This window comes from Amblyomma maculatum, chromosome 11 (assembly GCF_055883805.1).
Source record: "Amblyomma maculatum isolate TAMU_Amacu chromosome 11, ASM5588380v1, whole genome shotgun sequence".
Taxonomy (NCBI): domain Eukaryota; kingdom Metazoa; phylum Arthropoda; class Arachnida; order Ixodida; family Ixodidae; genus Amblyomma; species Amblyomma maculatum.
Window position 1 is genome coordinate 64,429,300 of NC_139354.1, and position 25,880 is coordinate 64,455,179.

The 25,880-nt window shown below is 45.5% G+C and overlaps 1 protein-coding gene across 2 annotated transcripts in view; it reads left to right on the top strand.

The window, feature by feature from the left end:
* The window catches only part of LOC146173983 (venom metalloproteinase Antarease-like), a 52,720-nt gene extending 30,552 nt beyond the window's left edge, over window positions 1–22,168 (top strand). For both annotated transcript variants that reach the window (XM_084585049.1, XM_084585050.1), the window contains exons 11-13: window positions 2,627–2,762; window positions 11,918–12,064; window positions 21,992–22,168. In XM_084585049.1, the coding sequence (XP_084441175.1) occupies window positions 2,627–2,762; window positions 11,918–12,064; window positions 21,992–22,102 (394 nt within the window). In that variant the 3' untranslated portion in view covers window positions 22,103–22,168. The remainder of the gene's footprint in view (window positions 1–2,626; window positions 2,763–11,917; window positions 12,065–21,991) is intronic.
* The last annotated feature ends 3,712 nt before the right edge of the window (window positions 22,169–25,880 follow it).

Genomic DNA, 25,880 nt, shown 5'->3' on the forward strand with positions numbered 1-25,880 from the left:
GTGGATGACGTCAGAGAATTCGGGGGCAACCTCATATGTCATGTCGGTCACCTGGCGAAGCCCACTATAAGGGCCATTGTACTGAGCGTGTTTCTCGGAAAGACCTACATGCCGAGAAGGCGATCAAATGAAAATGAGTGACCCTGGAGCGTAGAGTACTGGGCGATTTTGGCGGTCGTAAACAGACTTCTGGTAGGTCTGGGAGGCGGTGAGACGGTCGTGGGTCATTGGTACTTGGGCGATGGCGTCACTTGTGTGCGCCGTGGTCGAGGCCAAAGACGGCGGTAGCAGTGTATCCAATTGCAATGCAGCATGTCGGCCAAATAGAAGATACAAAGGCGAACAGCCTGTGTTGCCCTGCCGCGACGAATTATAAGTAATTGTTACACAGGGTAAGACAATGTCCCAATCACGATTAGGTGCGACGTGCATAGATAGCATGTAATTCAGGGTCCAGTTTAGCCTCTCGGTAAGCCCGTTCGTTTGAGGATAGTACGCTCTAGTGAGTTTATGCTGCTTGAAACCTGACCGCAGTATATCTTCAACTACACAGGACAAAAAGTAGCGGCCGCTGTCTATTAGCAATTGGCTTGGAGCACCGTAATGAAGGATGGCATTTTGTAACAGGAAGCCGGTGACATCACTGGCGCAACTGGTTGGAAATGCACGCGTAATAGTGTACTGAGTGGCCTAATCAGTCGCAACAGCAGTCCAGCGGTTGCCGGAACTGGTTGTCGGAAAAGCTCCGAAAGGTCTGGTCCTAAACGCTGGAAGGGCTCCAGGGTATACGTCGATAGGCTGCAGAAGGACAGCAGGCAAAGTGGATGGGCGCTCTCCTGCGTTGCCCGAGATCGCAGCTGGCAACGTAACGCCGAACACTACGGTATATAATGAGACAAAAGAAGCGGCATCGGACTTGATCGTATTTTCGTGAGACACCGAGGTGGCCCGCGGTGGCAGGTCATGTACTTCCCTAAGGACAGACGAGCGGAGACGCTGGGGTACGATGAGAAGGAGCGGAGGTGCTTCAGGGCGAAGGCTGCAGCAGTATAGGATGTCATCGCGAAGAACAAAGAGTTGGAGTGATGGGTCCGAGGTTCTGAGACGATCGATTAGTGGACGCAAGTAAGAGTCTCGCCGCTACTTGGTCGCGATGTTATGCAGAACGGAGATAGCGAACAAACATGGATCGAGGTCGTTATCTGCAGAATATAGCAACTACACAGGGGGACGAGAAAGGCCGTCGGCGTATTAATGTACACGCCGTGACGTGTAGACAACGATGTAAAAGTATTGATGAAGGCTCAGTGCCCAACGCCCAAGCTTGCCTGTGGGGCCCTTCACTAAAGAAAGCCAACAGAGAGCGTGGTGGTCAATAACAACCGGGGAAGGACGGCCACACAGCTAGGGTCAGAATTTACACACAGCCCAAACAAAGGCTAGGCACTCACGCTCTGTAATGGAGTAATTGCGCTCGACGGTGGAAAGAAGGCGGCTTGCATGTGCGATGACACAGCCTTTACCGCCGTAGCTGTGGACGAGCCCGGCGCCGATGCCATATCCACTGACGTCGGTGAACTTCAGTTGGCGCCGACAGGTCGAAATGGGCAACTAAAATGGCTAGGTGAGCAAGTGGATCAGTGAAGAAAATGAGGTTTCTTTGGCAGGGCCCCAGGTAAAAGGGTTGTCTTTCTTAAGGAGGTCGGTGAGGGGACGGGCGATGGCAGCAAACGTTTTGATGAAACGTAGGAAATAGAAGCGCAAGCCGACAAAGCTTCGCACATTCGTAGATGATGGAGGAAGAAAAAAGTCCTTGACAGCTTGAGGTTTAGCTGGATCTGGTAGAACACCAAAAATCGACAAGATGGCCAAGGAGGGTGACTTGGCGGCGCCCGATTTGGCATTTCGACGAGTTGACCTGCAACCCGGCTGTACGGAAAATGAAAAAAAATTGTCGTCAGTTTTTTTAGGTGCGCGGAAAAAGCGGATGAAAAAAAGCACAACGTCGTTGAGGTAACACAGGCATGTAATCCATATACAGCCTCGAAGCAACGAGTCCAGAATTCGCTGAAAGGTAGCTGATGCATTGCAGAGACCGAACAGCATAACTTTAAACTGATACAATGCATACTGCCTAACAAATGCAGCCTTCTCACGGTATTTGTCATCGACAGCAATTTGCCAATATCCGGATCGAAAGTCAATGGAAGAGAAACCTTTGGCTGCGTGAAAGCAATTCAAAGCCTCATCGACTGTTGGGAGAGGATGCACGTCCTTTTTCGTGATGCCATAGAGGTGCTGGTAATCAACGCAGAAGCGCCAACTCCCGTCCTCCTATTTAACAAGGATCACTGGCCGATGTGTAAAAAACCCTTATTTCGCAGTCCAACGCTATTAATAATAATAGATGGCTCATGCAACATTTTAAATAAAGAGTGCTAGGTGCACACATATTTTGCTTCTCGCCATAAAATCCTCCTACTTCAAAACCGAATGAGGAAAAATGCAGTGAAAACATTCGAAATTAGTAATAAACGTATTGTTTCTCCCTCTTAACAGTCATCAAACACTGCGCAGACCTTTGTTATCACTACTATGTTCTTACGTTTCTAAACATTCATTGCAGAACGAGAGGATCCTCTTGTTGGACCATCTTATCTCAAAGGCGTTTCCGAAGAGGACAGTATCCTGGCTCGCAGCTTAAGCCTATTCAAATGTGCAGGAATGTGTTTGCCGGGAAAACAAATGTCACAGCTGATGTGGTAAGCTTAAAGCAAAATACATTTTCCTGCTTTATTAGGAGATCCGGAACCACCCGCAGACGAAAGATTCAGTGCAAATCTCACAAGGCCTACACCTTCAATGAGAAAAGCAGTATAAGATTCTTATAAACAAGAACCAAGTGACCAAACATGGAAGATTCTGTTCTTTACCAGTGTCTCGACTACAGATCCTGTCTTTCTCTGGGAAAAGTATATATTATTCAAGGATCTTTGCAATGATCATTGTTCCGACTTCATGAGGCAAGCTGCTTTTACACTTTCACCTCACAGTCACTAACCTAAATTGTAGGTATTAATCATCTTCTTTTACAAAAGCGGAACTAGAACTGAAATATACTGCGGTAAACGATATATTGCACAATTTTAGAAGTGTCCAAATTTGCCCAAAGCACCAAATTCTTACGTCGAAGGAGAAGATTGGTGCGACAAAGAATGTGCCTATAAATAACAATATTTTAATTATTTGCTAGTACTTCCCAAATTTCTTCTCACATCGTACAAATGTAATATGTTTTAGCAGTCACTGGTTAAAATCATAGAATATGTTTACCTTCCCACCAGTGTAAAGCCGTTAATCAATGTTGGTTTTGTTTTCACGCTTTGAACAGAAGAACCCAGAGCACTGTTCATCCAAATGTCGATGATTTATTATTGAATCTTTCGTAGAAAACTGATGGTTTATTAGTGCCCATCTAAATCCCTCTCCAATCCACCTTTGTGAAAAAAATGAGGTTTTGAATGTTATGGACGGTTTTTCTACCGACGCAGGTTGCAGGATACAGGATGTAAGCATTAGAGACCTTTTAAGCGTTCGTTCTGCCTAAGCCCCTGAATAGTCACAACCATACTGATGCGATTAGGAACTTCATTCTTCGAATCACCTTCAGCACGCTTTGTTCATGCTGAAAAATTCATCGTTCGCATTAGATTTGGGCTACAGCGTCTTAGCCCTCACACTACATATGTCTCAAATCCTTCCAGTAGGAGGAGCCAAACTACTGCTCGTTATGCATTATACTGCAAAAAATAACCGAACCAGTGACAACTGTAATTGGTGCGCTCGCTCTGTCCTGTGCACTTCGTGGATTGTGTCTCGTATCTTCGATGTTAAACAGTCTGCTTACTTCCAATCACGTAACAGTCGTCGCAACTTTAAGCTTATGCTCAGTACGACCCCTCCATTTGCAGAGCCAGCATATCCATTACGTGGAGTAACAATGAATAACCACCTTAAGCTACATATGCTGTACTGGCTCCTGAATCGAAAACATGGATATCGCTGTAGATGTTAGTCCTGGGTGCGCATTGATTGACACCGGCGCGGACATATCCGTAACGTCTTCTGTTCTCAACCACGCCTCCGCGATGTTCCAACGCCTGCAACCTCTCAGGTTGGCTTGGTTGGTTGGTTTGTGGGGTTTAACGTCCGAAAACGACTGTGGCTATAACAAACACTGTAGTGAAGGCCTCCGGAAATTTCGATCACCGGGGGTTCTTTAATGTTCACTGACATCCCACAGCACACGAGCGTCTTGCTCTTTGCCTCAAACCGAAAGCAGCCGCCGTGGTCGGAGTTCGATCCCTTATCCTTGGGCACAGTAGCCGAGCGCCCTATCCACAGCACCGCATTGGTGGGGCCTATGTGCGGCTTCTTTCCATACCGGTTCAGTTCACTATTGTGAACACATGCGCACATTATCTCACCCTAAGCACGGAGTTTCCAGCCGCCAATTCAGCCCTCATCGTCTGCTTCTCAATTCTCCGTCTGCGGCTCCCCCTGCTTGAAAACACCAGTCGCTTGCTTGTTTTTTATGTTCAGACCTTGGCCACGTACCATCCAATGCCAACTCTTTTGTTGCACTGACACGATCATTCACAATCCCTGACGGAGACCACCCAATAGCACCTTTCTCGATCTGTTGCAGATCAATCTGTAGCACTGCCCCATTTTCCAGAATGCAATAAAGAAAGCGCATTAGCTGTTTTATATATTATATTTCAGTTCTAGTTCCGCATTTCCTCATAAGTCATATCAAGCAGATTTTGCTGAGCACACTCTCTACCTTCCTATGAGCCAAATCGGCATGTAGGACACAAACTTCACTTCGTCAATGCTAGCGCAGCCTGTCTTCCGGTGCATTCGTTTTCGCATACGCATTTCATCCCACGATTATCTCGGTGTTTATTACATCCAACTGTTCAGGTTTGTGAATTTCTACAGAACACCATGGGTCAAACTCTAGAGGTTGCTCACCGCATCGACACCAGCGATGTATGTCCTGTCCGACTGCGGCCATACCGTGTCTGCGATACTGAATGGCAGGTTATCAACATCTAGCGCACAAACATCCTAAGAATTTCCTCAACTCCTCCCATATCTCTTGGACCCCACAAATCGTTCTGTTGAAGACAAAAGAACAGTCACCATGTATATGCACTGATAATGTTCTTTTGCTAAAATGGCAACACATCTTGCATTAGGTAGGCGTGATCTCCAGACCAGACATGTATCCCATGCCATGGAAATACTGACGATGCTCTCAGTTGTCTCTAATTTACCTAATTATTGAACCCATCAGTATGCGATCTAGTTTACGTAGCTAATCTCCAGTGGATAATATGGATGTTTACAATACTCTGTAACACCTGAAGTATTTTTTCAACTTAATGTAATGCTTTTTGCTAGTCCAATGCATCGATGGCTTCCGAGCTGTTGAAGGATGCTCTTAAGCGAGGTATGAAACAGTTCATGTTCCTCTGCTGTCTAACAATGTGGTTGCCTTCTCTATCATTTTTCTTAGCCCACTTGCCTTCGCAAAATAATTTCCTACTTCCGTTATGCCAGCCTGTAGCTCAACACATCCAAATGCAGTTACCCGCGTCGTCGAATTGTAAACCTGGGAACGTAGGCAACATTGCGACTGTTCATCTTGAACTAGCGAATATTCCAGCCCTGAAGAGCCCGCGACCCCTTTCTTTAAGAACATTCGCCGCTTCTTTAGGCTGCTCTTGTGCATCTGTCGATTCGTTCTAGGCGTTGGCAACGTAGGATGCTACCTCACCAATCTTCTAAAAAAACTTTCTTCTGAGGACCCAAAAAGGAAAAATTCTTCCTCGCGCTTATCACTCAGCTTACCACTTCGTTCATCGGGCCCATTTCAGTGGGGCCATCTCTAATTAATTGCGATGCTACCCCATCAGCCACAACAACAGTGTTGTTACTCCTTAGCTGTCATCAAGCCGCCTTCGTGTCATCGGCTGCACTTCCCGCATGTACTGCTCTGAAGAGTGCAACTACTCTAATATCCTAGATGTGTAAGAATAAATGGCATCGTGTACATCTTCTCATCATCACAGCGAAGCCGAATGCCGTTCCTCGTCTCGCACTTCTGGCGGTGAATGCATCGCCAAAGTCTTCCTTTCAACCTTTTCTCGTATCCTTGAACACAGTGTAATTTCCGCGCTATTTCTAAATGCCTCAAGTCCACGCTTTGCTACCACTCAGTATGTCAATATGTCCAATGTAATAATTCATACCAGCCTACATTGTCCCTGATGACCCTGACCTGCGGCTTTTACTACCATAGCAGTGCTGTAGTAAAAGAACAGCAAGGCATCCTTGGTGCATTTTGTTACAGTGTCTGGCGTGTTTGCGACTATGGGCCCCGTAAGATCATTTGACCCCACTTTCCTCACTCTCTACACCCCCATCTTGGTGCCTGGAACCTGCGTGAGCTCCGTAAATGCCCCAACTTTCTCCTACCAGCCAGTATACTTGCGCTTCCTTCTAGCCTTTTTACCGAGCTCTTACTCGAGTACACATTCAAAAGTCGATGGGTTCAATTTAATGATGACTATTCTATCCTCTACGCAATAATGCGGACAATTCTCGCTAATATTTCTTACTTTAGGACCTCGATTTGGACCCTGATGCACCGCTGTAGAACCCTATAGACCATGGGCACCCTTTTCCATCCAAATTTTCGAGACGGCATCTTCACTTCCTGCTACGCTGTGCATAACCTCACACGTCTGTACGTACAAAACTAACGGTGTAACTCATCACACCAACTGAACCCTGCCCGATATGCTTCGCAGTGTACATTTCACGGGCCCCAAGGTGACTAGGGCCATGCATTAGAATGCATTCATTCGCCTAGAGCCACTGCCGCCGTGGCTTCTCTGGTCATTTCCATTTTCCTTTATGTACAGCCGCGAGCCACCATTGTATCTGGGCACTCTATTTTCCTAAATCTGCTGCTCCACCTTTCGAATGCCCCCATGACATTGTTCCTGCCGACCATGCTCGTCATCTAGCTCACCCTTTGCTGCTAGCCTCACTAGCGATGACAGAAGTCATACTGGCGCCGCCACAGCGTTAACTCATTTCTCCTGGGGCGAAGAATCAGACACCCCTGAGGCTATACCAGTATGATAGGTCCTATTCTGAGCTCCGACACGTCACCACCGTATCCTAGGAGAGTGTACATGGGGCTCTGCCTCGCATAAATTTATTCCTCTCGCGCCATACGTCCTGCCACTTGCCGGGTCCTAGATGCGCATAACGGGCACCAAAGTGCCACCCTAACACGAATAAGAGAAACAGGGAGAACAAAGCTCTCTTGCTTGGCACACTACCATTGTCATACGGTCAGGGGAATCTGTGCTGTTATTTGTTCCCTGAACGTTCAAACATCTGCATTTCTCTCGCACCACGTAGCAAAGTTCTACCGTAGTCACGCAGGCGTTTAAAATAGAGGTAATGTGGCCAAATTCCCTTGTTCTAGTTCGAATACTGGCGGTCAAGGTAAGGATTTGTTTGCAGTAATGCATTTAGGATTTCATGATTTTGTCTAAAGGCCTTCTGTCAAATATTTCACGTAGAAATAACAAACCACCCGGACGATATCACGTGATCAATACAAAACTGATATGAGTCTTGTAGGTATGAGGGTGGAAACTATTGCTTACAAACATGAGGCCAAGGCTCAATCATATCAGGCCGCCTCGGTTATGCACCCCCTGGTGTCATTTGCTGAGGCAGTAAATTTCTACATTTCACAAATAGACGAAAATATATCTAAGAGTGAGGTCATTATACTTTTAAACAGAATAACTGTTCTTCGTGTCAAGCATTCGCATCCATTTTAAGAATACAGAAGAAAACGTTTTGGAATTAGTTTTCTCTCCTGTGGTCTCCTTTTCTCTCTCATAACCTGCATCGGCTATTATCAATTATTTTTGAACATTTACCTGCGGCACGGCCGTACAGCTGCCTTTCTTAGAATAGGTAATGCCGCCGCCGCTCTTGCCATGAGTCCACGCGGGAAACGTTTAAGTATAGCGAAGTTTGTAGTACTCGATAAACGCATTCACACTTGTGTATTATGAGCAAGAAAATGAAGCGAACTGTGATGCACAAGGTGCGAACAGAATTCAGGCAAACACTAACCGTAGAGAAACAGTCCAAATAATACATACATGACCAGCATGTCACTCAAGGTGCGGTTAAAACGTTCCGTCATGCCATTCGTCTGCGGATGGTAGGCTGAGGTAGAACGGTGGACAACGCGACACTGCTGAAGAAGGGCTTCAATGGTCTCGGAAAGAAAAAAACTCGGCCACGCTCACTGTGCAATTATTTAGGTGTACCGTGGCGCAGAACGAGATGGTGCAGGGCGAAAGACGCAACGTCTATCGCCGGCGAAGAAGTAAAAGAATATGTTTCTGCGTAGCGACTAAGGTGGTCAACAGCCACGATGACGCAGCGGTTACCAGCTGGAGTGACTGATAGTGGCCCGTAAATATCAATACCCACTAGGTCGAATGGCCGGCTGGGGCAGGGCAAGGGCTGCATCGGAAAGGTGGAGTGGTGGGGAGGGTTTTCGCGGCGTTGGCATTCCTGGCATGCGCGGGCGTAATGACGCACGAAGCGGTACATACCCTGCCAGTAATAGCGGAGGCGAAGACGTGTGCACTTTTTCAACTCTCCGGCTTGGGCACAGTGAGGATCGGCGTGAAAAGCGGCGCATATTTCCGAACGGAGGTGCCGGGGAATGACAAGGAACCACTTGCGTACGTCGGAAAGGTAATTTCGGCGGTAAAGCATGCCGTCGCGGATACCAAAATGACGAGCAAGGCGGCGATGCGTTCGGGAAGCTGAGCGCAGAGAAGGTGTAGATAGAAGCGTGAGAAGAGAAGCGATCCAAGGGTCTTGCCTTTGTTCATTGGGCATGTCGGCAATTTCTATTGAAGATGAGTCACCTATGGTGACAGCTGTCGATACAGAGCCGCATTGAAGAGGTGACCTAGAGAGGGCGTCGTCACCAGAATGCTTAAGGCCAGACCGGTAGCGACCTGAATTTCGTACTCCTGTAGGTGGAGAGCCCAACGAGGAAGACGGCCGGATATTTCTTTAATGATGGACAACCAGCAGAGTGCGTGATGGTCCGTACAAAAGAAAAGGGACGGCCGTAGAGATATGAGCGGAACTTCCCAATGGCCCAAATGATGGCCAAGCAAAGCAACAATGGGGGCTAGTTGGTTTATCACTCCTTTTCGGTTATAGAATAATTGTTTTCGGCTTTGTTAAGGTGGGGATGGCATAATCAACAATGTACTCTGGATAGCCGGGCTTTTGTTGTGCAAGGACAGCGCCGAGACGTACATCGCTGGCATCAGTGTGAACTTCGGTAGGCGCCACAGGGTCAAAATAGCGGAGAATCGGAGGCGACACTAAAAGGCACCGAAGCATCGAAAAGGCCTCATCACAGTCGGGCGTCCAAGGCGAAGGAATGGCGTCACCGGGAAGGAGCGCAGTCAGCTGCGAGATGATCGAAGCGAAATTGCGAACTAAGCGACGACAATACGAGCACAGCCCGATAAAACTACGCAGCTCCTTTAGGGAAATTGGGCGTGAAAACTCAGGTACTGCAAGGAGTTTCGCAGGAGCTCGACGGACACCGTCTTTCGAAACAACGTGTCCCAATATAGGAAGCTGGCGAGCCCCGAAGCAGCACTTTTTCAAATTTAGTTTTAGGCCGACATCAGTCAAACACTTTAGCACATGCTCGAGACGGCCCAAATGTGACGTAAAATCTTTTTGACACACGAAAACAACGTCCAAGTAACAAAGGCAGACATGCCACTTGAGTCCGCACAGAATTGTGTCCATCATGCGCTCGAATGTGGCCGGCGCGTTGCACAAATCAAACGGCATGACGTTTTAAAATCATAGACACCGTCAGGTGTCAGAAAAGCAGTTTTTGGTCGATCGTCAGCTACCATAGATACCTGCCAGTAGCCCGAGCGCAGGTCCAGAGATGAAGAGAATTCGGCACCTTGAAGCGAATCGAGAGCGTCATCAATACGTGGAAGGGGGTACACGTCTTTTCGCGTTATCTTGTTCAATGGCCCTGAATGACAATTCGAGCTGTGCACGCCGCAAGCAGTTTAATGCGACGTGAGATGACAGGCTGGAGAAAAAATTTCGAAACAGGCGTCGTGACTTTTTGAGGTCGGCGGCAAAGATTGGCACTGATAGCAGACAAAGCGGCGCCAATGTCCACAAACGCGAGAACTGCGACGCCATGAACAAACACTTCGATAACGTTGGCCGGAGAAGACGGAGGACTTGCGCAATTAGAAGAAAACGGAGTTCTTGCCTGCGGAACTGTGGCTGTTAGTTTTCCTCTGGGCCAGCAGGACAGCGACGGCGCAGCCGCGAGAGGGAACGACGGTGAGGAGATGGCGATCGGCGGGAGGAGTGATAGAAGGGGTCAGAATAAAATGAGTCCGTAGAGGTGCCAGCAGCGACAGGGGGAGGGGAAGGTGCATAGTTTTAACTGTAGTCGGAACTGTACAGGCGGGGGCCATTGCGGTATGACTGCGCGCTCTGGCGACAAAGCTGGGCGACGTGGCCAGGAACGTCCCATGAATAACAAATTGGGCGGTTCTCGGAGGTCCGCCATGGATTGTTGACCGGACGTCGAGGAGGCAGATAAGGGCGGGGCAGAGGTGGTGGCGGTGGTAACGGCGCAGTATAAGCGAAAGGGCAGGTTGGTGGCCTGGCGGTGACAGCGGCGTACGTTAGCGGGGCTGTCACGGGAGTAATTTGAGAGCTTGGCGGTAAAACTTCTGCAACTTGCTCCTGAATGATACGTCAGGTGCAGGATCTAGCGATGGGGTAGTTGCAGCAGAAGCAGGGAGGAGCGACACTTGGCGAGCCACTTCCTCTCGTATAAAGGACTTGATCTCGGGAAGGAGGGAAGGTGGTTCAAAAGCGAGGCCGCATACTGTCGGCGGCGCGAATAACCGATCGTTCACGACAGAACGCTGAGTAGAAGCTTGTTGCCTCTTGAAGTCGTCGTAACTCTGACAGAGCTGAACCCCTTCGATGACGGTTTGCGGGTTTCTGGCCGTCAACATTTGAAAGGCATCGTCTGAGATTCCCTTCAGGATGTTGATGATCTTGTCAGCTTCAGACATAGAAGCATCAACACGTTTACAAAGATCCACGTTTACAGCTACAAAATGAAATGCTACTATCACGCTTTTATTATATAAGCATTTTGAATCAGTGTATAGCTTGCAGTGTCAAACCTGTTATGTTTCTTTTGAGGTATAGCAACAGTTCTGAAAATTTGGTAATGTTTTTCCTACACATGCACATGCTTCCCAATACCAAAACTCTGTCGGGTGTGTCGGCTTTGTGAAGCCTTCCTACAGGTTTTTTGTCAGCTCACCCAGCATATCTACAATGGTAAATAGACATGACGCTCATGTGATTTCTCCCCAACATTCTTCTTGTAAACTTGCTTTCCTTTTCAAAATCTTGTATTTTGAATATTGGCAATGTCCAGTACTCCTCGCGTGTCCCTTCCATGCGCTTTTGCTTTCGAGTGACAAACAACCCGACCGTTGGTTCTGTTCGAATCGTGTGTCCCAATACTTTGCTTTTCCCTGCAGACAGCCAGTGCACGCAGTGGAACGTCTGTAAAAAGAAACAAACCTGTTTCTAAAAGTCCTTAAAAGACTTCTCTTATCACGAATAAGCTAACTAGTCAAGTTGTTGAATTAATGCCTGAAACATCTGAAAAACAGCGATTCATGCTTGATATTTTTCCTTCGTCAAGGTATTACGCAACAACAGCGAATGCAAAGTGCGATGCCAGCACATTGTGCAGTCTACTGTTTACAAGAACAGCAGTTGGTATCTATTGCTAACCAAGTATTCGCGTGAGCTGGAAGCACTGGACTTTACACCCTGCGGAAACGAAAAGGTAAGGCTCCGTAGAAAACTCTCCAATCTAAGTACATATTGTAGTGGTTCGCAGGAAGTGTCAGTGTAATTCATGCCCATGAGACGTTTTCTCTGCCGTACAAAGCATTTATTAGCATGTTGCTCTTCAGCGTGGTAGAATACAATTTGCTGTCATGAATGTCATCTTATACGCGTGCAAGCTTCTGAGTAGATGCTACGACCAGCAGGAAAGCCCTCTGTAACACTTAGACTGTTAGAGGGCTTTCCTGCTGCAAAGGAGTATGGTCGAAAACGTTTCATACGAGACAATGAACGATTTACCGCGCAATTATATAGGCTAGTCTCAATAATTTTAAAAGGGTTCTTAGATTAACTCACAACTAAGGTAAGCAATATTAATCATCAATATACAAATATCGATTGCAGCATGGACCCATGAGGTCTTACTGCAAATAAAAAAAGGTGTGATATTTATCTAAAGGCAACACAAAGTAGATTTCTTTTTGTGTAAAAATGGAGTTTATATATTCTGGCTCCATTAACACCACATAACAGTGTATTTCTTAAAAAAATGAGAGCTATACTTTCTGGAATGTTTGTCACTCTGTCACGAAACTATAGAAGCAGCGTGTAAAATACGAACATATAAAGGAGCAGAAGTGCGCGAGACTGCGCAAACACCTTTCTAGTATTCAGTACAAGATTGAAGACATATAAAGGAGCTTTATAAGATACAAAAAAAGGGAGCCAACAGTCACTGACTCAAAAGTATATGGGAAAATTTGATGGTAAATATCTGTATGGTCTAATATTGTATTGACGCCGATAATATAGTAGATAGAATAGAAAGAATAGAAAACAGACCCATATGAAAGCGATGGTGTTCGTAATCAAACCCTCTGAATTTCACGTCCACTGATCTAGCGACTGAGCTACAGTTGCTCAACCTTCTACATTTTAAGGTATTTTTGTTGATGTATAACTTATCCTTAGGCGTGTTTTTCAGTGCCACGTTCCTCCATAGCGGCGGACGTGGAATGTCCTGTGGAACTGCCCACCTTCCACTCTATTCGCTCGAATTTGGCGAATGAACAAAGTGCGCCAGAAGGTGTGGAAGTGTGCTTATCCTTTTATGGACTGACAAATTGACATTTTTAACTTATGTAACTCAGCTTTCTGTTCACTGATTTCTTCCGATTCTACGGGGAATTGTCCTGACGCTGCTCTCGTATCTGCAGTTTGTACTTCCCAAGTCGACACCCGATTTGTTATGCCACTTTCAACTCAGTCGGAACTAAGATTCTGTCGTCCATGGAGCGCCATATTCTCGTAACAATATCTGCGTCCGTTTCCATTTCAGTTCCACTGTAGACAACGTGTAGTTCTGTGACAGTTTCTCCAACTCACTCTTTTTATGAGAGTACCCGTCACTTATAAAGCTGCTCATCAAAAGGCCATGCGAGTAGCCGGCGTGGCCTAATATTAGCTTACCTGAATTCGCTTTTCAACTTACTCTTTCATATTAAAAACAAACTATAGAGTTGGCAGCTAATGCTGGGCCGCGTGCCCTTGTCACGTCACATAATGGTCCCTCCTACTACTGTCCAGCTATGCCACCCTGCCACCCGCCATACCCTACTGAAAAACCAAAAGTTCTACATGGCAATAACCTCATAAAATCTCATTTAATCGCATAGAGTCTCATACGGTGCACATCATTATCATAAAATACCGTACATAATTTATGATAATGTACAAGAAACTATGAGAACTTATGCAATTATATGCGACTTCTACGTCATTTCTTATGTGAATTGAGTGAGATTGTGTGAGAAATTGTGAGGTTATTGCCCCTTACAGTTTTTTCAGCAGGGTAGGCATGTGCATGAATGTCTATGCACATTAATGCACGATTCAGGAGTAGACAACCGCCAGTTAAACACCTTTTTCTTAAGTCCTTTATCATATCTGTCGAGATTTTATAGTGGTGGAGGTCGAGCCTGTGCTATCATTCCTACCCTGAAGCTTCCTAACTGTTCCTAAATGTTCTTGGTTATTGGGCGCGTACCACTGAAACCCGCCGCCGGTATATAGCAAACGACGTCGTTGAAGAGATGACAAGCCCGGATACTTAGCAGTGATGTTTTCAAAGACTACTTAGCTTTGTCCGTGGAAACTCATACCTGCTACTTGCGAATTGAAGCAATAAAGGCCACCAAATTTTGAATAATAAGGCTTTGGCGTTTTTGCGTACAAGTGTATTCTGCTGCATCATAGAAGATGTGATTTGACACATCTGACAGAAATATCACATAGCTCCGAAGTACAGTGAAACATTCCAGCACAACGTGGACGAAATACGAAATAATACGTTACCTAGGCGTCGAAGAATCCGCGTGCGCCTACCATGGTGTTGTGTAAAATAGGGAAAGCAGTTCAAAGTTTCCCATAGACTACCGAAGGCTCAGCTAAGTAACCGAAAATAATTGCACCCGCTTTCTCGTATTGCACATTCTCTTTGTCAACTGCTTAAGGTACATGATGTCTCATTGTTGGGCTCCTAAAACGTATACGAGAAAGAAGTATACAATAGCGACATGAAGAAAACAGAGGTTTTGTAGTTATTTAGTTTTCTTTTCGGTTCAGTTTATGCTGGAAGTCTCGAGACCCAGGTGGGAAAGCTGCCTGACCTATTTTGACGACGTGATCGAGTTTTCGGCGTCCTTAAAGCAGCAACTGCACCCTTCTTTGAGTTTCACGCCGTGCGATCTGTGTGCCCATCCCTGAATCCCTAAAACTTGTGACGTGGCCTTAGACAGAAAGGTGTTAGAGTTGATCCTGAGCCGTGGCCTTAGACAGAAAGGTGTTAGAGTTGATCTTGAGAGCCCCGCCGGGGTGGTGCAGTGGTGAGACGCCCGACTACTGTCCGGAGTTCCCGGGCTCGAACCCGACCTCGGCGGCTGCGTTTCTATGGAGGCGAAACGAAGTAGCGTCCGTGTGCTGTGCGATGTCAGCGCACGTTAATGATCCCCAGGTGGTCGAAATTACTCCGTAGCCCTCCACTACAGCTCCCCTTTCTCTCTTTCCACCTTCACTCCCACCTTCATCCCTTCCCTTACGGCTCGGTTCAGGTGTCCACAGAGTGAGTGTGACAGATGCTGCGCCTTTCCCTTCCTGTGAACCAATTAATATTATTATTATGATCCTGAGATCCTCTCTTCAATCGCCAAATTTCCTGCACCTACAACATAGAGGAAGTTATCGCTCTTCCGTGGCCTTTGCAGCTATTTCTGCCGACTTATTGCTCGACTCGCATTTGTTTCCTTGGTAATAACTTACTGCCACATGAAACCATCAACTTTTGGTGACCTCTGAAGAAACCTATAGACATCGCCTGCCTTTGCGCGCAATTTGACGACTGTGTCCCTAAACTTATTCATACAGATAAGAGTTCTGTATGTTTAGATGCTGCACTAGTGCATACTCAGGAGTTCACGAGGAAAGTGATCGCTTACGCCTACATAGCTGCATCGTGAGCAGACGCCAGCTACTCAAGCACTTAAAGCCGTGGTATTCCTAATGGCGGATATAACATTTTGCCGCGTCGCTCTGATGATTCGTAGACTTTTAATAAGATCCATTCTTTAAAATATTGTTGCACGTTTAGTCTCTAGAATCACAACACGCACTTTAGTGGTTTTGCTGTCACTTTGTGTTTACTGCAGGCTATCTGATGCTGCGCCTTTCCCTTCCTGTGAACCAATTAATATTATTATTATGATCCTGAGATCCTCTCTTCAATCGCCAAATTGTTCCAACTACCGCACGATCGCGCTTATTTCGCATGCTAGCAAGGTGATGTTAAAAATCCTGCAAGGTAGGCTGCAGCAGTATGTGGATCGGGAGCTTCCGGACGTGCAAGCTGGGTTTCGCAAGGGCAGAGGAACTAGAGACCAAATTGCCAACCTTCGCTGGATCATGGAAAAAGCAAGAGAGTTCCAGAAACCCCTTTACTTCTGCTTTATTGATTATGCGAAAGCGTTTGACTGCGTAGATCACAGCAGATTGTGGCAAGCTCTCCAAGAGATGGGAGTTCCAATTCACCTCATCTGTCTCCTCAGGAACCTTTATGAAGGGCAAGAGGCCACAGTCAGAACTGGGCATGGTCTTACTGATTGGTTTCCGATTGAGAAAGGGGTGAGGCAAGGCTGCATACTGTCGCCCTGCCTATTTAACCTATATGCAGAGTGCATCATGAGGAAGGCCGGTCTGGACGAGTCTTCAGCTGGAGTGAAGATTGCTGGAAAACGTATCAACAACCTTAGATATGCGGATGATACCACTTTAATGGCAGAAAGTGAAGTGGAACTCAAGAGACTTCTGATGCGCGTACAAGAAGAAAGTGAGAAGTTTGGGCTTAAACTGAACATTAAAAAGACGAAGATCATGGCGTCTTGCCCTATCAAGTCCTGGAGCATCAATGGACAAGAAGTGGAAGCTGTGACAGATTTTCTGTTCTTGGGCGCCAAGATTACCTCGGAAGGAGACTGCAGCCATGAAATTAGGAGACGCCTGCTTCTGGGAAAGAGAGCAATGGTTAGCCTTGACCGCCTAGTAAAGAGCAGAGACATTAGTCTGCCAACCAAGATCTGTATAACCCGTGCTATGGTCTTTCCAGTTGTGATGTATGGATGCGAGAGTTGGACTGTGAAAAAGGCTGACCGCCGAAGAATTGACGCGTTTGAATTGTGGTGCTGGCGAAGACTCTTAAGAGTTCCTTGGACTGCCAGAAGATCAAATCAGTCGATATTGTCGACCATAAACCCTGACTGCTCATTGGAGGGTCAAATTCTAAAGTTAAAGCTCAGCTACTTTGGTCATCTGATGAGAAGAGAGGAGTCGCTAGAGAAAGATTTGATGTTGGGAAAGGTTGAGGGTCGCCGGAGAAGGGGTAGGCAGCGAACGCGATGGTTAGATGGCATTCTCGAGGCATTGCAGATGAAGCTATGTGATGTTAAGAAGATAGTGAGAGACCGGAAAGCGTGGCGTGACATGGTCCATAGGGTCACGAAGAGTCGGACACGACTGAACGCCTGAACTGAACTGATCAGTTGATTTCTAGTTACTCTGTAACCCTAATATTTGATCTCAAATGGGAAGCCTAAACCCCAAATCCTACTTTCAGTTGTAAATATTTTGCAGGCCCACTGCAGCCTTCATTTTATTTAGGTACTTTCCAGGTTACACGTTAACTCTGATTTTACTACTAATGTTTATATTCATGCAAGCTGACCTAGCCATATAGTAGGGTTGCCTCCTTTATGCCATTGTTTAGGTTACCATTCTCTAACAAACTTGAAAGACGAGAGGTAGAGGCCCCATAACTGTAGTCTAAGGCTAAGACAATTGTAAATGACGGTTGTTTAAAAAATCTAGAAATCAATTCCAAGACGTCGATTGCCATTCAGGATCACCGCTCGAGCCTGCCATCATAACCGATCAAAAAATACATTTTACAAACTATAGCGCAACAGCAGATTCTCAAAAGAAATTGAAGGAACCGGTGTTGCTAAATCTTTTCATTTTTAAGCAACCTGTACAGCCCATGTGTCCAATACATTTCCATGAGGAAGTCATTATTTTGTCTTCGCTACTATGATTTTAATTTTAAAATATCACCCCTTCCTGGAAAAACAGATGTCGACTTGTATGTCGAACGCCATCCGCAGAGTTTCATAAGCCAGCCTTTCCTCCTCCTCTTCCGCCTCCTCACGAGGAGTCCGCCGTCGGTGACATAGGCTATGCCCGCATCTTGGCTACAATACTGCGGGAATACCACCGACCGCCGCACTGAGCATTTTGTGCAAACCGGCAAATACTGCCAGAACCTTAAACCTCACCTGTAAAAGCAGGCAATGTACTTCAAACTCTTTAATTGCCATAGAATGACCTTTACGCTGTGTCACATGTAAGAGGCAAATACAGAGGCTTTTTGCGAAAGAGAAGAACAGAAGACGATGAATTCGACGGTTTATTTCTGAAACCTTTTAATTTTCTTCCTTCCCCTCACTTATATTTCTGAGATCTTGAACTTTGAGAAATCTGTCTGCATTCTCGACAACCTCTTCTAATGAACACAAGTTTCTTTCTTTCAGGAATACCGCTAGGTTTGGGCTGCCGCATACTGGGAACTGCTCTGTCACCAGTTTGTCGCGCACGCGTTCAAAACTCTTTTCTGTGCTCGACATCTCAAGCCACCTGCCGAAATAATTGAATAGCCGACAAGAACACTGCTTAGCAGTTTCAGAATCCTCAATTTTCGTGGGGCGAAATCTCTCGCGAAAACCCTCTGCTGTTAGCCTGAATCTTTGAAGAAGCGCCTTCTTGACTTTATCTTAATCCATGGATTCAGACGCAGGCATCCTACCAAACACATTCAGCTCTTCCCCGACTAAATACAAACTCAATGCTATTGCCCATTCACAGCCCTCCCAAACTTTTCCTAAAGCTATCCGCTCAAATCGTTGCAGATATGCGTCCAAGTAATCTCTTTTGTCATCAATAGGAGCCATCAGCTTCCTCGGACAACCTATCGTCCATCTAGGCGCTCCTATCCCTACCTCGGAGCCCCGATCGTCATCCGCGCTCCTCTCGCGTTCTCCCATCAACTGCTGCAGTTTCCGCAGCAAAAACTTGTTCTCTCGTTCTACTCTTAACTTCGCGTTCCTCTGCTTCCTTTGCTTCACGCCCTCCTTCACGCGCCTCTGCACGTGCCTGTGCTCTTTCATCTCTTAGCCTTTTCACTTCTTGCTAACACAGACTCATCACCTCCTCTTAGCTTAGCCCTAGCTTGAGAGCCACCTCTAATGCTTTCGCCAATTCCATACTCTCTGTCGCCGAGAAATCCGAAAGATCCGAGACAAATAGAAGATCAGCAAAAAAATGTGTCCTGGCAGGCTCACCACTTGTTGCTTCTTCACTTTCGCAAAACGCCTCTGTATTTGGCCTCTTACATGTGACACGCAGATCTAAATGAACCTTCATCGCTTATCACTCATGTTTCACTCATGCCTATGGTTGGCTAGAAATGAACAATAATAGCCACCGCAATATTGTCAAGCGCTACTCTAAAAAACGCGCCAGCCACCGTCATCGCTGAAGCAAGCTGATTCCTTATTGAAAAATGTCCTCAGGCATGGCGCTCCTGCGGTCCTTGAAGAATGAACACTTTTCGCGGCACTATTTTGGGAGTCCGTTCTTAGCGGTGACGGCACCGCTCATTGCAAAATGATTGCCGATCATATAAACCCAAAGGTCTGATAGAATCCCTCAGACGACCGTTGCAGATATGTTTTATATCAATATATCGTTGCAAGAGAAGAAATTTAAATAATGCGCAAAGTAACATTCGCCTACAATACGGCACACTACGAGCGCACACGAAAGAAACAACTGTGTCCAATTTGTGGACGACAAGTTACCATTAATTTCTTATCGAAAATTCACGGCGGGTAGCCTGCACGCCGATGGATCCCCAACGGGGCAGCTCGACTGTACCATGTGTGCGGATCAAACTAGTAACCTTTAGGGAGCTAAGCCCACATTCTCGGTAAACCTTCCCTCAAGGCATTGTCCAATGCTCTTTATTTATTTACCGTCCTATGACGCCCACTTTGCGTCAGAGTAGCAATAGTATATGATAAGCACAGAGAAGTAGAGTTATCATAAATTCTCTCTTTTCACGCATCGCCTTTGCGATTGCACCCAACACGGTATAGAAATCGAAACAAAATATCCCATTAGGGCAGTTTATTTACAAAAATTAATTGATCGAAACGTTAAAACATCAGAATAGGGTGAGTAGCGCTGACCGGGCTTGAGGATTGTTTCCAGTCTATCTGTCATTTTTACCTAAGGTAGCCCTAGCGAAAAAACTGCGTGAGTCACAATAACCTCATACAGATTTCTCATACTAAACTCGTACTAAACTTATATGAATCTCATGCAATCTCATCTAGTTATCATAAGTTGAATGATATTTGTATAAGATGATATGAGATTTGTACGAGCTTAGTGCGAGTTTAGTATGAGAAATCTGTTTGAGGTTATTGTGACTCATAGAATTTTTTCACTAGGGAGGCCAGTAATAAATACAGAAGGAAGATATTATATTAGATTTTACAACCTCCAACTCTTTGACTGTATATTCGCAAGTTTCCAAAAAGACAACTAAATGCTTCTTTTCAAGGAAAGTGTTCTAGTAGAAAGAACTTCCCGGTAATGGTATCCTTTAGTCTAAGTCGCCTCAAAATGCAAACGAAGATTTTTTTCTGCTAATATGGCCTAGGCAAACAGTTATGTAAAAAAAATATCTAGGCTGCGTAAATTGGTTTGGGTCAAGTGGAAGCCCGCACTAGTAGATTGCAGGTTGCCATTTTCCACCTACTTCATGTTTGGCAATCGGACAAGACTAAGCGTATCTGGTTTTTGAGGAGTGATGAAAATGAGAGAAAAAGAATGCGAAGCGTCCTTATTACGTCACAGCACGTAGTCTGTTCATCCCAATATGGTAGCATGATTATTTCTGCTTCCACTGTCATTTATTTTGTAGTCAGCGTGACTGGTAGGCCAACAACCCGTATTTCGTCCTATTTGATAAAGCCTACGCGTTCCCCCTGCACAAAAAGCTGGAATTACTAGCCCGCCACCACGAAGCCAAGTCAACTTGCAGAAACGTTGGCTCAGCGTTCGAACTGAAGCTCCCCCTCTACCCTTGTTTAGCGCTCTTTCATAGCAAAGTGGCAGGCGTGTAATAAGGTTATCTCCTGACAAAAACGCTACACGCTTCAATTCAAATACCAACTTGTCGAGCTCCTTATGACCTCAGTAGAAATGTTCAAGTGTATCATCCACGGCGTCTTTTTGTCTTCCTTATAATTACAAATACAGCGAGACCGTGCACAGACAAAAGCCTTGACGAAGGTAACAACACGTTGATAGAGCAAGCTGCTTTTCATCCCTGCAATGCAATACGTATGTAAGAACATGGATGATTATGCCTAGGGCTGATCATTTTGGCTTGGCAACAATTTACCTCCGCAAAAAAGGCAGTTACGTTGATTTCCTCCAAGGTGTCTGTCATAAAATTTATGGCTGTAATTTGTAAATATTACCACTCTCTTTTGCCTTCCGCCTCCCCCTCCCTTCCGCACAAGTGCACCAACAGTAACTGCGAGGACAGCACCGTGGAGACTTCTGTTTTCCAGCATCGGGCCTCATCTGAGTATTCCCAACGCTAGTGTAGCACACGGCGAGAATGGTGGAGGAGTGTAAGCTAATAAAAAGGCTACGGGTTCATATAACTGCTGTGCCAAGAACGTGGAGTCGACACTGCTTGAAACGGTAGAGCCTCACGTTTCGCCAGAATATCTAAAGACCCTTTGCACTCAAAATCTGGCTCCTGCAACTTCGCTCTGAGCGAAACATCACAAGGCGCTGGCAGGCCATAGCTGGCAGTTGACATGGCCACGCACCGACAGGAGGTAGCACTGCCTGACGTTACGCTTGGCAGGAGCTGTTAAATTGGGGCTCTCCATCTATATCGGACGGTGATAGTAGAATCGGCCTCCTAGGATCATTTTTATTCAAATTGCAATTAGGTCACGCAGACAGGTTCATACAGTTTGGTTAAAACGGTCTTTTTATACGTGCTGGTAGCCAACGCTATCGCGTCATTAAAGGCGGAACTTAAGGTCGTACATAATTTTTGTTTATATTTATTCTCATTCCGATTAGTGAGGCCAGTTAAGGGGGAGCCCAAAGCAATATGCTGCTTTAGACCAAAGGGCTATAATACTGCTTTTTATGGAGGATATGTTTTTACTGTGCTGGTCGAGAGCCCATGTAGACGTGTATTAACAAGAAAGTACTTTTTCAACATTTCCAGGTTTGCATTCAAGGAGTGTGCCAAAAGCAAGCACCTACACGGATTCCAAAACAACCTAACGTGACAAATAACAACAGCACGAAGAACGTAAAAATAATAAAAAATAATTAACCTCGCTGCTTTTAAGTCTAGTCCAGTTTCCACCTTTCTTCGGAACTCAAAAGAATAAAATGAAAAATCGGCTTAATTCTTGCAATCAGTGTATTCATTTCAAGTATTACTGTCGCAACCTTAGTGGTGTGGAAATACTCCTGGATATATTCAGTCAAATACTTTAAATCTATGCAGATGAAACCAGTATCTGGGCATCAGGAGTTACGTGTCCACAAGTTAGAGCGAGGCTTCAAAATGCGGCAATAAAGTGGCGGCCTACCTCCACTGTAAGGTCTACAGATATAAACCGAAAAGTGTTCGCTAGTTGCATTTACAGACAAGAACATGTAAACTTACACCGTACGCATTGCTGACAAAGCAGTGCCCTACGAAAGCAGCCAATGCTTTCTAGGAGTGATCATCGACCGAAATCTTTCATGGACTCCTCATATTTCATTCATGAAAAAGAGGCTGACAGCGATTGCTCAAGTAGTTGCCTTTATTGAGGGAACGTTATGGGGAGTGTCAGTGCGGTTGATGCTCCGGCTGTAGAATGCATTATGTGATTCCTTCGGTACAGCATACCTGCACTTGGAAATATCAGAAAAGAGCAAATTAGGTATTCTGCAAAGCGTTCAAGCTCAAGCTCTGCGAACCTGCCGGGGATTGCCGAAATGTGCCTCTATGGCTGCTACCATATTGTTTCCACAAGATCCTTCCATAACTACCTACCTACATTTCTGACACATCTCCCGGGTTCCCCCTCATCATCTGGCCAGTCTTATTATCAGGCGGCTTACATTGTTTACAGAGACCGTTTAAGCACATCGCGCTAATTGCCATCTATGTTTACACCCGCAACAAGACCATCCTATCCACTATGGAGCTTGCATCAACCCCACGTGCTTTTTTCATTACATGGCATCAGGAGGAAAGTCGAGCTATCGCCGACAAAGCTAAAACAAATCACTCCTAAATATTTTAATGAGCACAATGCAAATCGTTTGCACGTCTACACCGATGGTTCAGTGAATGCCCTGAGTTCTTTAGGCTCGATGGTCATCCGCGCATCTACTACACAAATAAAAGTTAGGACAATTCGGCAGACTTCCTCGATAGCCGCAGAGCTGACGGCTATTCGTGTCGCAATTAGGTATATCAGTCAGCAGAGCCCTCAGCGGTGGGTTATTTTCACAGGTTCAGAAAAGCAGCCCTGCAAGCCCTAAAAGCGGCGCTTCGCCTTAGAGCCCATGAGCAACTCGTTAAGGAAATACGAGAAATTCATAACTATGTCATAAATTGAGGATATGAAATCATCTAAAATGGTTTCCAGGACACAGCGGCATAACGGGCAATCTCCGTGCGGACGAGGTCGCGCGAACCACCCACCAAGGCGGAGTTGTGGGTTGATCCCCTTTGCCACGGCAGACGCAGCGGGCAGGCTTCGCACACTGCGCGGAAGCACACGCACGCATTATAGATTTCTGGCCAGTTTGCGAACTGCCCCTTAAAATCCCTGGACCCTGACTTGAAGCTTCAGCTTCCACCTGGCCCAACCCGACGTGAAGAAACTTTACTGTGTCACCTGTGGGTTGGTGTTCCATTCACACTCTTATTATTTTGTGATAGGTATGGTAAATAGCCCTCCATGGGCAACTTGCGGGTGCGACGAGACTATAGGCCACAATCTTTGCGAGTGCCCCATATACTTGTGTGGAAAGACAGTATCTCTGCCGTGCGCGGAAGCGTCTAGATGGACAACCACTGACTGAAATCAAGATTCTAGCTCACTGGCCGCGGCGATCGTCGGCGGTGAATTTGTCCCAGGCATAGCTCCGCCTCATTAAAATCATAGGCCTAATCAATAGGCTGTATTTTGCTGTTATGTGACGTGATATGACTGTGACGTGATGTGATGTGACGTGATATGGCTTTGATGTGACTATACTGACTTCACCCATCCCTCTCTTGCCCACCACTTTTATATTCACTCAACTACTTCCCCGGTGCAGGGTAGCAAACCGATTTCTTTTACCGATTAACCTCCCTGCCTTTCCTCCCCCTTTTTCTCCTCGTCATCCTCTTCCTCCCCCTCCTCTCCGGATACCATGATCCACTGTGGAAATTAACGTGGGTATATCAAGAAGGGAAAAAATCCAGATTGGCGAAGTAAGCGGTATAGTTAGAACAGTTAGTGAGCTAAAATGTAAAATAGGGTATTTTTAAAATCCAACCACAGTATCACGACCATCCTCACCTTGAATAGATATCATGGGGTGTGTAACAGCATCTAGTAATAGAGAATCGGGAACGCGCTTTAATAAGTACTTGAACTAAAATATATAAAAATGCGAGCCCGAAAACTATTTTGTATAGGGTGCAAAGTAAATAAAAAGTAAACTCCTAGTGTGGGATAGTAAAGAATTCGTTGCAAATAGACCAAAACGGTATTACAAGCTGGAAGCTTCAGATAACTGCGAAATCTGTAGTACTGGCAAGGTTCTCACAAGACTACAGAACACCAGAAATTGGCATTCTGTGAAGTATCCTTTAGATATCAGTTCAATCGGCCAGAAGCTAATGCACAATAAAAAATAGAAGATATATTTTGGCTATCTCAATTATTCAATAAGGATGTTTTATAGAGGGTACTCTATGAATCTGCCTATCTCCAAGATATATTACAAAAGAGCGTACGGAGGATCGCGGCTACAGTACATGCACATACTGGACTCTCTCTAGATGTGGATTGAAGTGCCCGGACCCATTTAGTTTTTTTCCTTGATTCAGCAGTTTTTGAATGCAAAACTTTATGCATACTGTATAGGAGGTTAAGATAGCGTCATATATTAGTTTAGGAAGGAAAACTAAACCGGCTCCCCTACCATTCAATCCGTATTGTCTAAAGGCGACTAAACAATCAGTTGAGTAAAAGTAATATTCTAACGCGATTATATTCTTTCCTCAATGGAGAAACGTTAATAACGCAGGAAGTAACTAAAAGTGCAGGTTGAAAAGTAACCTGTTATTTCATAAGTACCTCATTAAATACTTGCCAGAAAATAGATGGTGCATAAAGCGAAAGCAAAACTCAATAAATATAAATAAATTTTGTTTAAAATATTTTGCGCACAGCAAACACTAAATATACAAGCAACAGGGCAGGATAGTTGATTACAAAATACTGCAACGTCCTGTGCTTAGTGACAAAACATTATTTTTGGTGTTTTTTGCGATGAAGAAACAGGCATAGAATATTCTAAACCGAGAAGTCCATAGAGATCATAGTGCGCAATACCCAGGTAGCACATGCGACCGGCCCGATATTGGAAATTGATTGGCGACATCTGGTCCACCAGTGACCCGGCGTTGCCAATGCGCTACCATTAATGGTACATGCATGCGATAACATTGACCACTCTTGGACCAGTGATTTACTTGTTCCCCCCATGATTGGCATTCATGGGCTATCAACGAGCAATAATGACCTTGCGAATGGAATTGCTTGCCAACATTATATGCACAATGATATATGATGGCCAATATTACCCAGTCATTGGCATTGTCTTACCCGTAATTCGCGAATCATGGCATACATTGGTAAATATTTTCATGCCAGTATATATGACTTGTCGACATTGAATATAGCTTGGCATAATTGGTAAATATTTTCATGCCAATATATATGACTTGTGGACATTGAATATAGCTTGGCATAATTGGTAAATACCATCCCGCCAGTCTTAGTGGCTTGCCAACAATGTATGCATCTTCAGTTCCAGTGGCCGATATTGCC